The sequence below is a fragment of the Neoarius graeffei genome, chromosome 6, assembly GCF_027579695.1.
Source record: "Neoarius graeffei isolate fNeoGra1 chromosome 6, fNeoGra1.pri, whole genome shotgun sequence".
Classification (NCBI taxonomy): Eukaryota; Metazoa; Chordata; class Actinopteri; order Siluriformes; family Ariidae; genus Neoarius; species Neoarius graeffei.
In genome coordinates this window covers 5,466,225-5,482,728 of record NC_083574.1, presented here as the reverse complement: position 1 = coordinate 5,482,728, position 16,504 = coordinate 5,466,225, and the positions used below count along the sequence as shown (strand labels likewise).

The following is a 16,504-nucleotide window of genomic DNA, read 5'->3' as shown; positions in this document are numbered from 1 at the left end:
GAATGACAAAGTTATCTATCTATCTATCTATCTCAAACATTTGCGACAAACTTTGAAACAAACAGTTGTATAAAATGTCTTTGTACGCTGTAGCTTTATAATTTTACTTCACTGGAACCAAGAGGCCTGAACCTGTTCCAGCATGACAATGCTCCTGTGCACAAAGCGAGAGCTCCATGGTGTGTCAAGATCTTCCACTCCAATCTTAAGTGTCCTGCACAGATCCTTGCCTGAACTAAACCCTTTGGAATGAACTGGAACTCAAACTGGAGCCTCTTCACGTAACATCACTACCTGATTAATGATGGTGATCGAAATAAAAGCAGACTACAAACTGTGGTCTTTAAGAAAATACCAAGAAGAAGAACGACAGCATCTTCATGCAACACAAGAAGTCTGATCAAAAACACTATATAGCTTGGTCCAGCATGACGATGCTCCTGTGTACAAAGTAAGAGCTCCATGGTGTGTTCAGGTTGGAGTGGAAGATCTCAAGTGTCCTTCACAGAGCCCTAACTGAACTCAACCCCACTGAACACCTTTGGGATGAACCGGAACTGGAGCTTCTTCATGTAACATCACTGCCTTATCTCACTAATGCTCTTGTAGCTGAACTGAACTGAATGAACACAAATCCCCAAAGCCACGCCCCAAAATCTTGTGAAAAGCCTTCACAGAAAAGTGGTGGACCTTCTTAAAACAGGAAAGGAAGACCAACTCTGTATTACAGTCATGTATTTGAAATGAGACGTTCAACAAGAACACATGGGTGTCCATAGACTGTACTTTTGGCCATAGAACATATAAACTTGTAGCTTAATTTAAACCACCATGACCCTGAACAGGCAGTTACTCAGGATGATGTGAATGGATTGCATTCAACATGTTGGAAAAATTAATGGGTTCTTTGTTTGGCCTGGTTTGGAAGCTTCATATCTGATTGCTTGGATGAGTTTGTTTGTGTCCTCTGATGCTCCAACCTCAACCAGATACCTCAGGAACGTTTCTGGCAAGCGTTCTTGGGGGGGGGGGGGGGTGCACACACTGTCAGAAATAATGGCACAGTAAGTGTTCATTTCTGTCCCCCAGGGTACAATCTACACTAATGTACCATCTAGGGATCATTACTGGACCTCAAGGTAGCTGTGTGTGCCTTTGTAGAGCTAAAAAGGTACATACATGTTTCCAAGCAGTATATAAAGGGTACAAATAAGTACCTTAGGGGATACTGATCCAGTGACAAGCCGGTGTACTGCTAAAGGGACAATAATGTTAGGCATATCAAGTTAAAATTCAAATTCAGTCCAAATTACTTGAAACGGCTCCTCATTGAATGCAGAACAGACTTTTTACAGAATTAAAATATGTTCATCCGTTCTTCAGATATTACAAATCAAAGATTGAAGAAACGGCTTAATTTTTAGAAAACGGCCGTAACATTCTGTATGAGGATCACATGGTCCAAAATGGGCCTCATTAACCAATGAGATCAAATGTTTTTTCTTAACTTTTCTATTTTTCAAGATATTTACAGGGAAATTGGCAGGAACATAGATGGTTGGAAACTGAATACAAAGTTTGAAAAATGAGTAAAAACAAATTATGCAAATTAGCATTTCATTCATATTATGCTAATTATGTAAAAACATTAAATCAGTACACAATAAAAAAAGTAATAAAAGATTATTTCTAATCCCCTCTTTGTGCTCTGTAGGCCTTTGCATTTCTCAAAAGTAGGGCCTACTAGTGTTTATATGAAAGAATAGAAATGATTCTTTTTCGATTAATATTCACAGCTTTCAAGGCAAACCTCGAAAAAAACTGTCTGATCCACATCCAATAAACAATTCACATGAACTCAACTGAAATTGACACTCGCATTTCTGACTTACGGTTGTTTAAAATATCATTCTGACCACTAAGATCTCAACATTTTTCATCAAAACAATTAGTTATATTTTAAAATTGTTATTTACATGAATCAGTTTGATTTAAAAAAAATAAGTAGGTAAAGCTATGGAAAAAAAAAACCTCACTTCAAAGTCTCATAACGTCAATCATAATGTCAGAACTAGCAGACGGAAAATGTTGCTGAATCCTTCATCAGAAACAGTGAGAGCGAGAGAACATCCCTATAAAAGTGATCTGATTGATATTCATGACTAATCCAGTGGGAAACCGATCAGAAGAGAGAGAGAAAGCAAGCCTGACCGCTTTCCCGTGACTCAAAAAGAAAAGCACCAGCAGTTTCCCGACATCACACGAGCAGAGTTTTTACTCTGTTGTACCGACTTCAACCTGCTGTTACTCCCAAAGTACTGAACAGATCTTAACCAGATACATTTCTTTGGAAAGCAGAGATAAGCTTTTTAATGATCATATTCATGATAGAAAATATTCAAGAGTTAAGCAATGACAGATTTGAAAACTTTGATGAGCGTCTGCATGCAGAATTTTCACAGCACAGCCAGCAAGCGTCTGATACGCCCAATAATGTACTTTATTTTCTGAGAGTGCAGTGAATAATATTTGTTTTCAGTTACAGTCAAAGATTTATTGTACAACCCCGATTCCAAAAAAGTTGGGACAAAGTACAAAAATTGTGAATAAAAACGGAATGCAATAATTTACAAATCTCAAAAACTGATATTGTAGTCACAATAGAATATAGACAAATGTCGAAAGTGAGACATTTTGAAATTTCATGCCAAATATTGGCTCATTTGAAATTTCATTACAGCAACACATCTCAAAAAAGTTGGGACAGGGGCAATAAGAGGCTGGAAAAGTTAAAGGTACAAAAAAGGAACAGCTGGAGGACCAAATTGCAACTCATTAGGTCAATTGGCAATAGGTCATTAACATGACTGGGTATAAAAAGAGCATCTTGGAGTGGCAGCAGCTCTCAAAAATAAAGATGGGAAGAGGATCACCAATCCCCCTAATTCTGCGCCGACAAATAGTGGAGCAATATCGGAAAGGAGTTCGACAGTGTAAAATTGCAAAGAGTTTGAACATATCATCATCTACAGTGCATAATATCATCAAAAGATTCAGAGAATCTGGAAGAATCTCTGTGCGTAAGGGTCAAGGCCGGAAAACCATACTGGGTGCCCGTGATCTTCGGGCCCTTAGACGGCACTGCATCACATACAGGCATGCTTCTGTATTGGAAATCACAAAATGGGCTCAGGAATATTTCCAGAGAACATTATCTGTGAACACAATTCACCGTGCCATCCGCCGTTGCCAGCTAAAACTCTATAGTTCAAAGAAGAAGCCGTATCTAAACATGATCCAGAAGCGCAGACGTCTTCTCTGGGCCAAGGCTCATTTAAAATGGACTGTGGCAAAGTGGAAAACTGTTCTGTGGTCAGACGAATCAAAATGTGAAGTTCTTTATGGAAATCAGGGACGCCGTGTCATTCGGACTAAAGAGGAGAAGGACGACCCAAGTTGTTATCAGCGCTCAGTTCAGAAGCCTGCATCTCTGATGGTATGGGGTTGCATTAGTGCGTGTGGCATGGGCAGCTTACACATCTGGAAAGACACCATCAATGCTGAAAGGTATATCCAGGTTCTAGAGCAACATATGCTCCCATCCAGACAACGTCTCTTTCAGGGAAGACCTTGCATTTTCCAACATGACAATGCCAAACCACATACTGCATCAATTACAGCATCATGGCTGCGTAGAAGAAGGGTCCGGGTACTGAACTGGCCAGCCTGCAGTCCAGATCTTTCACCCATAGAAAACATTTGGCGCATCATAAAACGGAAGATACGACAAAAAAGACCTAAGACAGTTGAGCAACTAGAATCCTACATTAGACAAGAATGGGTTAACATTCCTATCCCTAAACTTGAGCAACTTGTCTCCTCAGTCCCCAGACATTTACAGACTGTTGTAAAGAGAAAAGAGGATGTCTCACAGTGGTAAACGTGGCCTTGTCCCAACTTTGAGGTGTGTTGTTGTCATGAAATTTAAAATCACCTAATTTTTCTCTTTAAATGATACATTTTCTCAGTTTAAACATCTGATATGTCATCTATGTTCTATTCTGAATAAAATATGGAATTTTGAAACTTCCACATCATTGCATTCCATTTTTATTTACAATTTGTACTTTGTCCCAACTTTTTTGGAATCGGGGTTGTATTTATCCTCTCTGGTCTGATTAGTGACCTGATAACATGCTTTGTTTAATAAAATGCATCAACATCAAAACTGCACAGTGGTTAAAGTCACAGTAAATGACACAGACACTGTAAATCCTCTAACATTGTGCAGTGAGTGTAATAATGTTAAATTACAGTATGATCTTGTGCAGTGTTAAAAAACCAAACGTAACTTTTCACCTCAAATGCTTTGAGTTTAATGGGTTAATGAAATATAAACCACAATACAAACTCACCATAAAAAAATGCTTCCAGGCATGCTAAACAGTGAGAATATACTGAATTATACTGGTTTAATTTCAAATAAAATGGTGAACACGTCAGTACACTGATACAGAACGGAAAGACAGGGTTTGCATAGATCAAAATCAATGAACAGAGTCAACAGAATCTATAGACACAGATCTTTTTAAAGCTTTTGCCCTAAAACTATACATCGGAATTTTACAGAAAGTTCCAGAATAGGGAAAAAAATGTATATATTCTAACATTCTAGCACTTTTCAGTGGCATATGGCTGTGTTTCATTTCTACTACCATTAAAAGTACAAGTTGACTTGTTCGTGCTTCTTATACGTCCATCATAATGTACAGTCTGCATATCATTGGCTGTCAGCAGGTCATGTGACAGATTTAGTGCATCACTAAATCTACGTGCAAAAAGTACACAGCTGTCCGAAAATCCCAAAAATCCCTGCACTGTTCATGTTACGTGAGGACAACGACATTCTTTACTTGTATCAGACAGGATGCTTACAGTGTTTAAACACACACATTCTTTTACAAATTGCAAAAAAAAAAAAAACAGGGTGTTGGAAATGCAGCAGGAAGATGGTGGTGTAACATGCGCTTAACGTTTACTGTGAGCGACAAAAGCTAATCATGTTTGCCTCGACACAAACACTGTCATCACTGTACATCCCTTAATGTTACTGGTTCTTCTTCAGCTCGTAATTATGGAGCACACAACCTGAACATTACATTCATCTGAGAAAGTAATTCCGAATTCCAGCCAACTGGAGCCTTGAATTTAATCTTCAACCAGCTTCTTGAACAACCTCATAAAATTACACACACTCAACCACAATGGAAAGACACACACACACACAACCAGTCAAAAGTTCGGACTTCATTTTGACACGAGGAATTATTTGAGTTTAGAATAATAATGAAGACATTAACACGATAAAATAACATTGATGGAATGATGCAGTGATCGTGTGATTGAGGGCAACATTTTAACTTAAGGCTTTGGTCATAAACTAAAAGCATAATTTAGGAATAAATTAGGTTAAGTTTAAATTAAGTGAAAAAGTGTAGCTTAATTTAGTAATAAATGATTTTTGATCTCTACTCTAGTCTTAGTATCGTAGCACCACACTGCCCTGTCATCCAGATGTGAAGGCATTTTGAACAACAACAAAAAACAAGAAGAGGCCTTTATTTGTCATGTATACTAATTCAAACTACCTTCACATCTGGATAGAAGCATTTCATGAGCTGGATCAGATTTAAAAAAACAACAACAACAACCCTTGACTCTTTGCAGTGGGGATGCCAAGTTTATTTTCAAATTACTTCATGAATATACTGACTAAAGATGTCACAATTTGGACACCCAGGATCTGTATTGGATCCCAGCAATAAAATAAAATAAAATAAAATAAAATAAAATGGCGGATCATATATTAGAGGGGGAAAAAAAGGATTCATTTGATCCAATCCTGTAATAAACTGGATTTGGGGAAGAAAAAGTTTATTATTATTTTTTTTGGGGAACTGTAAATGTTTACAGATTAAAACTGGAAGGGCACTGGGTAGAGTCCATGCCTCTGCCAAGCCACATATCATCATCAACATCAAAAATCACTTGAAGATAGGAGAATATTAAAGCTGTCCACCAAATTTCATCCAAATCCGTTCACTACTTTTTGAGTTATGTTGGGAACAAACAAACAAACAAACAAATAAATGGACGGGAAACTAGAAGGGCACTTGGTCGAGTCCGTTCCTCCACCAAGCCACATATCATCAACATCAAAATCAAAATAACTTGAACTGAGGATAATACTCAAGCTGTCCACCAAATTTCATCCAAATCCATTCAGTACTTTTTGAGTTACGTTGGGAACAGACAAAAAAAAAAGTCCCAGATCCACATATATATCCAGATTTACATCAAAATCTAATCAATTATTCCTTGGCCCATGGATCACCTTTCTACCAAATTTCATCCAAATCTGCTCATGACTTTTTGAGTTACACTGGGAACAACCAACCAACCAAACAAGAAAAAAATGGAGGTGAAAACATAACCTCCTCCAACACAGTTGGTGGATAAAAAAAACTTGATTGTATTTTGTCAGAATTAATTTTTATTATATTTATACTTTTAAAAAAAACTATTATATTTGCAATGTAAGTAATGTTTGCATGAACACTATGCTTTTGCCAAGTCGTGTTTTTAGCTCTGTATTTTTAAGTGCTTCAGTTTTAAAACCAATTTAAAGTTTAGCAATTGTTAAGGGAAAAAAAAATATGTCCTGAATGGGTATGAATATCAGCTGATAATTAAGGTTTCAGTTTCTGTATCAGAAAAGAAAAAAGATTGTATCGTGCCAACCTGAATATTTACCACTGTGTCCTAGACTAATAGATTTACAAATCTATAGATTTTGATGCAATCTTGAATTAGTAAATGATATAGTTTACAACCAAACCTTAAATTAAAATGTCAACAAACTAAAACATTTATATTTTTTAAATCTCGAAGCTTTGTACGCTCTCGGCATCTTCTCAACCGGCTTCATGAAGGAAAATCTCCTTAAAAAAATACATTTTAATCCAGAAATACATTTATTATTTCCGATTTAAATATCTTTACTATTTACAGTTGTCTTAGAAACAAAATTAAACCTTTATCATATAAGGCAATGAAAAATACATTCATATCTAGTAATACGTGCAGTCTTTTGATTGGTAGTGTATTTTTCAGGAAATAAATCATCTTTCACCGCATATAACTAAGAGTTAACATTGCATGTACTATATCTAATAAATTGTGTATTTTACATACTTATACACTCCTTAAATAACGGTCAATAAAAGTTTGTCCATTTTATAGCCTGTACATAAAAATAATTTATCCAGAGGAACAGGAAGACGCACTTCGTGGTACGGGAAATCTAAAGGATGAGCTCAGGAGCCAAACTTTATAAATAACAGAGGGAATAAAACAGAAGCAGGGATTTTTATCTGGGACAAATGCACACATCTCAGATTAAAAAAACAGATCCCGTTTTACAATCGATAGCTCTCGAAAACCCTGCTACAAGTCACAACACTGACATTAAACTTGCATTTGACATTTCCAGACCAACGTGACCCCCTTTAACCTCAGCTACGCATTGCTTCCATTCTCACGAACACAAATAGCATCATTAATACAAAACTACATTTTACATCCGGTCACATTTTAAGCTCTGAGGGTTTATTGCACGTCTGTGTGTGGGGGCGGATTGCTAAAATACAGCATTCGGTTATATTTGGGTTTGAAAAAGTGCCACAAATATAAATAAAGCACTGTATAAAAGATATAATCACGATGGAAAGATGAGTTATTTAAAAAAAATGCATCCTACGTGCCAACGTTGATGGAGGAAACTGAACAGGACATGTTGAGCAGCTACAGGACGTGATGCAGAAAATATAGCTGACTTGGGTTTATTATTTTATTATACAATTATTTCAGTGTTACATGTGCAAATCAAGTGGCAGCTCATAGTTATTTCTCAATTTTAAAAGCTAGACAAGCAAAAAAAAAAATACATTTGACAGTGCTTTTTGAACTTTGGGTTCGTAAGTCCAAAGTAATTTAAAAAAATAAACAGCTAAAGTATAAAAAAAAATTTGCATTTTTGAGTGTCAGGTTTAAACATGCTGACAGACATGTACTCTCAAAGTGCATTCTGGGTAACTAACACACACACAGTGCATAAACACTCCCAAGTGAACAACTCCCAAGAAAGCAAAGAAATTCTATGTATTCTTGCCGCGACATTCTAAAGAACACACATTACTGTAGATTTCAATTTCTGAGGAAATTTGATGAACAATTCATGAACAAATGAGTGCGTATGAAATAATATTTATGCCACTAAACTCTTAAAAAAAAAAAAGGGTTACAACCCTTCAATTGATCTCAAAAGGTGCGATGAATCCTATAACAGAGTTTCTCTACACAGAGAAAGTGTTCCTGGTAAAACCATTCGTTAAAAAATGAACGCTTTAAGAACCATTAAAGAACCGTTCTTTCCAAATGTAGCGAATTTGAATGAGAATTTTTATATAAAAGTTTTTTTTTATGCTTCGTTTCAAAGTTTTGAAGCTAAAGTCAAAGTGAAGTTTATTTATCGTCCAAGTTAAATTATTCTATCCACATTCACTGGATATGCGCTCTGATTGGCTACTCTACTACCAGGATATCAGCTCATATACAGTGAGTAGAGAAAAACAAAATGGCGAAGCGTGTTACTGAACCAACCGAGGACGAAATAAAAACTTGACTGGAAAACAAAACCCCAAAAAATACAAAAAAAAAAAAAAAAGTGCAACAAAATATGGAATGAAAGGATTTGATGGTAAGAACAGATTTTTTTTGTTAATTTTTCAAGAATTATTATTAATTATTATTATTCTCATTTTTCACAAATTGCTCCGGTCATTTCACCAGTTTGTTTACATTCTAAGCGGAAATGATTTTGTCTGACATTTTGTATAAAATTTGTATTTATGAGATTTACAAAAAAAAAAAAAAGGCTCCGTTTTTCAAAATCCAGTGAATGTAGATAGAATAAAACGGTTATTCCACTCGATCTCGTCATACATGACTTATAGCACTATCAGCTCATGTACGACTTGATTTCATGGAATAACTCTTAATTATATGGCTGGAATATCTGCGTATAAATCTGTGGTCATGAAAATTTCCGATTCTTAATCAACAATTTTTAGTGAGGACTGAATTTTGTATTCGCCTCCAAAATGTGAATGAATTTTGTACGTCGGATGGTTATGCTAGCTAGACTTTTAATTTCGTCTTACAAAACTATAAAATTAAATCCGAATCTCAAACGTATTTCGATTCCTATTGGTGCAAAATCATTTCATAAAAGTGATGATGGTTCGATCAGTGTTAGAAAAAGTGTGGAAGATAACCGAGCCGCGAAGCGTAAAGTCCATCAGTGTTTGAGTCCGTGATGTTTTCGTGGCATGGATCTACTCCCTGCTCAATTCTTTTGGGTTCCTCAATTAGTAGCAGTGTGCTTTAGCTCTGCAGAGGAATTTCAATCTCATGCATTATTAAACAACAGAAAAGAAAAACATCCTGCAACAGCCTGGGATCCATTTTCACAATCAGGGACGAAAACTTTGTGCAAAAATAATCAGTACTTCAGGCGAAGCTTTTTTTTTTTTTAAATGTGCTACACTGCAAATTGTATAGAAATGGCATTGATTTTAAAGCGTGCACACGGTGTATATGAGCTCCGAGACATGAAAGCTTCTTGATTTAGTCTGACATTCGCAAAACAGATAACTCAATCATCGCTGATGCTGGGATCAGACTACACAATATTTTTGTCTTTCACGATGGTCACCATGTCAGATTAGTGCCAGAAGTTCTTGCTGCGTCTTGATCAGGAGACTGCTGACGTTACAAGTTTGACCGTGACCAATCATCATTCACGTCCTTGCATGTTGCCTGGGAGGCGGGTCAAGAAATTGTCAATCACGGCTATTGAGGAACACGTTGTAGGAGTTATCAAGCTACACGAGAATAAAGAACTTTCTGACATGGTAGATTTTTCACCAGGGTGTCATCGCTCTTCTTACAAGTCTCGTACGTCTTTTCTGACGTTCATATTTGCTGGAAATTTACCACCGAAGACAAAGTCGTGTCGAAATCAGGCTGAAATAGTCCTGAATGTACAGTAATATAGTCTGATCCCAGGATTAGGCATTTGGGTAATACTCACGTTAGAGCTGATGCTCTTTCTGTTCGTATGAAAAATACAAAAGTTAACGATGTAAACTTAACCTTTGTTAAGTTTAAAAAAAAAAAAACACATCAGGTTTCTAAATAACATTAACAATGCACGACCAGACGAAAGCCAAATCTGCACAAATGCTACATTTCCGACAATTTTAACGACATCAACGACTTGACACAATACAACGAATGATATTTACAAAAATGAAGTTGCGACACTCTGCAAGTGCACACACACAGGACAGGAATGAGATACAGTATATTATATATATATATATATATATATATTAACCCAATAAATCGTACATCTAGTTTTGGTTCTGTTGCATAAAAATAAAATCTGCGGGTTTTCCCCCCCTTTAGGTTAAACCTGAAAGCATAGGCACTCCAGCTGTTCTGAAACGTTCTCACAGTATAAATGTGTTTGGTATGAAATGCACGTGTTACGTGAAACAGAGAGGGCTTGGAATGAGCTTGGTTTGAAAGTGCGAGTCATGTGAAGAAAGCATCTGGATACAAGGCGCTGCGGTTTCTTCGGAAGATCCTGCTTTGAGGGATACTGATGAGGATTTCTCTCAGGGGACAGGATGATGATGTAGCCACCTGAATTGATTATATATTTCATAAATACCTCGACATAGCACTCGCTTAGTGTTGAGTGCAAAAGTTTGCACAAAATACAACAAATTCGAAAAGGTGAAGAAATGAAATTAACAGCAAGAACAAATTTGGTGCGGCGGGTTTCCTGCCGTCCGTAGCCCGATTTGGATGGGATTAAATTTACAACAAGAATCTGGGAGTCATTCTGTAAACTCCAGGTGCGACGCTGTGAGTTTATTTCCATGCCAGTGTTTTTCTCCCTTTTGAGAAAATTACGACAGACAAAATTCAATTACGACTTTTTTTATGAACTCTGATCTATTCTGATAAAATTTGATCCTGTCCAGAAAGACAGCTTTGGGGAATTTTTTTTTCTCACCTAGTGCGCATATCTGCTTCTCAGATCATGCAAACATGACCACATTGAGCCGTCGCTCATCTCTGGATCTCTGATCGTATAACTCCATGTCCATGCTGCTTATATTATCAGTCCATTAACCAGAAAAAGAAAACAAACAAACATTCATTGATTGAGCGAGCGAGATGATTGATGAAGGCTGATTGAAGAGACTATTATAATAATTACATACGTTATAAACCACTTTATATTCACTACAAACATAAAACATCATGCAATATTTCTAGAAATAGATTTCTAGAAATAGCCTCATCCCTTTTGCAGTATTTTGATTTTTAAAAACCATTCTCACAGATTTAACATCTGGGAAAAAAAAAAAAATCATGACCGATGTCACATCATAAAACTAATTCCATCCAAACAGATCCATCAGATGCGACACATTTCCTCATTTCATCACCAAGTTTTTTTTTTGTCTAGTGGGCCGAAAGCTACTGAATTCGAATCACAGACTTCCAATTTTATTCATTTTTTTTTTAAATAGAACAATTAATGAATTTAGAGCCACGTGGCCCTAAATTCTCCGCTATTTTTTCCTGCTTCACCATGAGCCAATACAAGATACTACATCATGCATCACATCACATCACATCACATGGTGGGCTTTCTCTGTTCGTGCAAGGCATTGTGGGATGCAAATTTGAAACAGGAGAGAAAAATGGAGGATGAGAGTGCGCGAATGAAATGTGAAAGACCAACGACGTTATGTTATATACGAAGGAAAGGAAATGCAGGACCAAACTAATAAATATCGGCGCTTAGCGAACACCTCGGTGTGATCAGCTGTTCGTTTAGTAACAGTCAGTGCACGGTCAAAGGTAAACCTGCGCTAAAAGCGAGCAATTTCATGCACGTTATTTGCTTTAATCACCTCAAATTCAATAACTTCCCAGAAATAAACATCTCACAATGACCAAATTTCAGACGGAACTAAATTTCACCGATTTTATGAAATCGAAAGACCGTCTACAGTAGCTTTAAGTTCATGATGTTGTTGTTTTTTTTTAATGTGTTAGTTCGTCCTTCGGAACTTGTTTTCACTTCTATTTTGTTTTGATATTGAATTGTACACATCATCACGAGACACTGTTTTTCCCCACTTGCTCTCCAAGGGGTACAAACTTTTGCACTCAACTTTTTATGTACTGTACAGCCATAAAAGCTGCACCGTAAACAGACACGTCATGAATGCGGTGCTTTGCAGACTGGTTCGAGGTGACGGAAATGATAAAGAAATTAAATATTTGTTAAGTCGAATTGACAGTTTTAGGAAGGAAGTGGAGTTGTGATTGACGCCCACTAATGCAAATCCAATGCTGAAAAAAAATCATCACACTTGAGAAAATCTGGTCACGTAATCGCAGTTAAACATTCGTAACACTTAAGTTTGCTTTGAAAATGTATATCAAGTTAAAATCATTAATTTTATGTTCAAATGACTAGTTAGTCTATAGAAATAATTATTCATGTTAAAACCTGCACAAGGTTATTCAAGGTGAGCGACTGGACCAGACCGGTGTGTGAACGTGTGATGATTTCGAGCTTCCGTTTACTTGTAGCTTTATGGCTCTGATGTGGAAAAGATGATAAAGCAAAAACGTGGGACGCGAATGCAGTCCATCTTGGCTGAAATGCATCGAGTGCATTTACAACGAACAGAAAATCTATGCAAATTCGATTTTCCCCCTCGAACCGTCCCTTACCTCGCCTCATGATGAGACGGAAACTTCAGGATAGGTTGTTGAGTGTTGGAGATCAACTATTTCAAAAGTCCAGGAGTTAGAAAGTCGACTGACATTAAAAGGTCTTGTGATCTAATCTCAAAAACTGTTCTTCCCTCGTGTACAGGGACTCATTCTTTCTTCGCTCCTTTGACTCGTTATTGTTCCTGAACATCTTTTCAGGTTTGCTGGAGCCCATCTCCAGCTGTCATATTCTTCTGAGCTCTCTCTCGGCGTGCGAGTATACTCAGCGATTTTACAAGCATTGACACATATTCTGCCCACGACACGCAACACAGCAGCTCTGTATCGTGGAAGAAGAGAACGAGTGCAATAAAAACATGTCACAACGCCTCAAAGCCACGTCATCTTTCACAACAGTGCTTTTCATCTAAAACAGGAAGTTTCAGCACACAAAGTGAAAATGGGTGGAATAGCAGTTGATTAGATATACCTTGGCTGAGTTTAGACTTTAGATGCTACTACTACTGTGCAAAAGTTTGCATACCCCTGCTTGAGGATGAGATGAGGAAACCAGTAAGGCGTTTAACGCATGACAGGTTTTTACAGTATCAATACGAGTCAAGAAATGTAGATTAGGGTTTTGTTAAATATGGAAATATATTGACCACGAGAACTTTTTCACATCTCCATTTGTTTGAGAGGTTTTTTTGTTTTGTTTTTAACCTCTCTGCTGTTTTTCTCATTCCCACTGATTTAAATTGTCTTGGGCACTTTAAACAAGGTGCATTTAAAAGGCCTAAATTAATTACAGCATGCTAATTCGTGTGAACGGATTGCTCCTAAAGATAACGCCATGTTAGGCTTAAGTCAGATTGATGCTGTCGACTGGTTTTTCCGTCACGCACCTCGCGATTTAGTCGAGATCAGTGGTCTTATAAATATCATTGACACTATCAGAGGATGATTTTTCAGAGCTGCTCTGACTCACTGATGCTCAGTTAAAAGCCACCAGTCGGATGATGCACAAGGAAGCCATGTCCTTAATGGTGGGACCAAAAGGTTGCCGGTTTGATTCCCTGGACTAGCAGGAATAGCTGAAGTGCTGTTGAGAAAGGCACCTCACCCCTAACTTGTCTTCCCCAGGCTTGTCTGGGTGCGTTGTACGTCGTTCTGGATAACAGCGTCTGCTAAATGTCTTTAATGTAATGTCATGCAATGCAAACTCATGGGGCAGCGCTGTTACCGATACATGTAAACGAATATCCTTGTGTCAAATTGTAGATGCAGAAAATGCAATGTTCTTTAATCGCAGGTCTACGTTTGAGGATCGATTGTATAACCTGACATGCAGTGTTTGTTACAGATCTTGTTTCTGACATGAATAACCCGTCCCATGGGTTCTCATGGCAAAGTAACACTATGAAATGATGCACAGTGTACAGCCGGCTTTAAATCAACCAACCAACCAACCAACCAAGAGAAGAGATACAGTACAAACATGGGATTTCTAGATAAGAAACCGATGGGGGATGCAAACTTTTGCACTCACTTGTAGGTACATGGATTATAGGCTAAACCTATGACCAGTATGTTCCCAGCCCAACTTGGCGCTTCCAAAGTTGGGCTGATTTCATCAGATCAGAAGGTTTGAAATGGAAAAGAAACCAAAAAGTGCTTCCCTTGTGAGAACACATCAGCGAGGCGCGCTCTCTGTCTCTGGAGCCATGAGATTCCTGGATTGGAAGCTCCAGGAGATACAGTACAAACCTTCATGACCATCTAGTCAATGATCTAAATGAAGTGGATCCAGCCGTCATCCCATTCCCGAGGAGGAGAGATCTTGAATCTGTGGCGTCGCACTTTGTAGTTCGTGCCGTCGTTGTTGTCCCAGAACTCGTCGGTCCCGACGCGGTAGCACACGGCGAACTGCAGGCTGCTGCTGCTCTCGAAGAACGCCGGCGTGACGATCTTGAAGTGGAACTTGTCGGTGGATCCGTCGCTCGATTGCGGCACGTACGTGGCCGGGACGTCCATGAAGGTGAGCCAGTTGTTCAGTGTGTATCTCAGAGTCACGGTCTTCTCAAACGCCAGGTTCAGGACGCGCACGATGCCCGACACGCTGAACTCATCCGTCTCAACGGACTCCAGCAGGACCTTGGCGATCTGGAGTCGCTCCTGGAAATCGGGTTGCGCGCCCGGACTCGTGAACAGCGTCTCCACGAAGGTGGACTGCGCGCATCCGACATTCGAGAGCTCGAAGTTGTTCAGGTGGAGCGCTCGTGCCTTTTTGAACTTGTCAGGGGTTTCTGGGACGTCGGTGTCGTCGAAGTGCCGCACGGTGATGAGTTCGAGGCCGAGCGAGTCAGCAAAGCGCACTTTCTTCTGGCTGGATGGGCTGCAGATCCGCGCCACTTCCAGCTTCGCTCTCTCCGCAGAGCTCGGTAAGGATTTGCACCGGCGGCGCAGACCGGGACTCGGCGGCGGCGGCTTCGGGAAGGATTCACGACCCCTCGGTCTCTCGTTCACGACGCGCATCTCTAACGGCTCGCCGGTCACAGCCCCCTCCACCTTCTCCTCCTCCTCCTCTTCTTCTTCTTCACCTTCTGTTTTCTCCCCATCATCCATCTTCTGGTTTGCGCTCAGGCTCCCAAACAGACCAGCAATGCAGCTGTAATTTCTCGGGAGGCAGCTTTTCGGAGGCAGCATGACCGCGACTTCACCAGTCGCTTCAGTTTCCATAAAAAAAAATTAAAAAAAAAACAATCCTGGGGTGTCTGATCAGACGAGCAAACCGACCGGATCAGGGAAAGTCAGAATGATGAAGTGCCTGTGCGTAAATGCGTGCGCGTAAAATAATGCGTGTGCGTATTGCGCGTTCCGTTTGCGCGGCTTCAGCACAACTCTCTCTCTCTCTTTCTCTCTCTCTCCCTCACTGCGGATTTCTGTGTCCCCCTTTCCCTTTTGCAAAATAAAATCTCCAAAAACAGGACAAATCAGCCGTGCGCACCGTCCAGGAGCAACCCGCAGGCTGCAATAACGAACCTGATCTACGCAGGGCAATGAGGAAGAGATCAGTTTTCTGTCCACTCCTCCTCCTCCTCGGAAAGATAGAGAGAAGAATGGCGCGTGCGCACGGTCACGTTGCCCAAATGGACCGGCTGAAGGTGCGCGAGCTGAACCAGAACACAACCGGACCTTTAATGGAAGAATAAAACCATTGTGCAAGTGTGCGTCACACTCAGAGGACATTCTCTCATCATCAGGTTAGAAGAGCTATTTGGGCTGTCAGGAAGTCAATTAAACAAACAAACAAACAAACAAACAAACATGCATGATTAAAAAAAAAAGCAGGGTTGTATATAGTTTATTCCCGATAAATACATTAGAAATAATAATTAAAAAAAAAAAAACACCAAGAGTGACTTCCTAAAACTGCAACAAAACCATAAATTCAAAGTGAACCCAGTGCTGTCAAGTGCACGCCCCGCCCACCTCCTTCCTTCCTTTTCCGTTGCGTCACTGCCAAAGCTGTCGCTTCCCTTTGATCACCATAGCAACGGCACGTAACACTGAC

General features: G+C 39.0%; 1 protein-coding gene across 1 annotated transcript; it reads right to left on the bottom strand.

Annotated features, from left to right (window-relative positions):
* Positions 1-4,352: 4,352 nt before the first annotated feature.
* On the bottom strand, positions 4,353-16,375 carry LOC132887695 (protein phosphatase 1 regulatory subunit 3E). Its single transcript, XM_060923211.1, has 2 exons — positions 11,207-16,375; positions 4,353-11,087 (listed from the first exon to the last, which is right to left on the bottom strand). Exon 1 carries the CDS (start codon positions 15,667-15,669, stop codon positions 14,722-14,724), a length of 948 nt encoding a protein of 315 aa, XP_060779194.1. The 5' UTR covers positions 15,670-16,375; the 3' UTR covers positions 4,353-11,087; positions 11,207-14,721.
* Between the last annotated feature and the right edge of the window lie 129 nt (positions 16,376-16,504).

Bases quoted from the DNA above. Each gene is read 5' to 3' on its own strand.
- LOC132887695 (XM_060923211.1), bottom strand. From the start codon at position 15,669: ATGGAAACTGAAGCGACTGGTGAAGTCGCGGTCATGCTGCCTCCGAAA.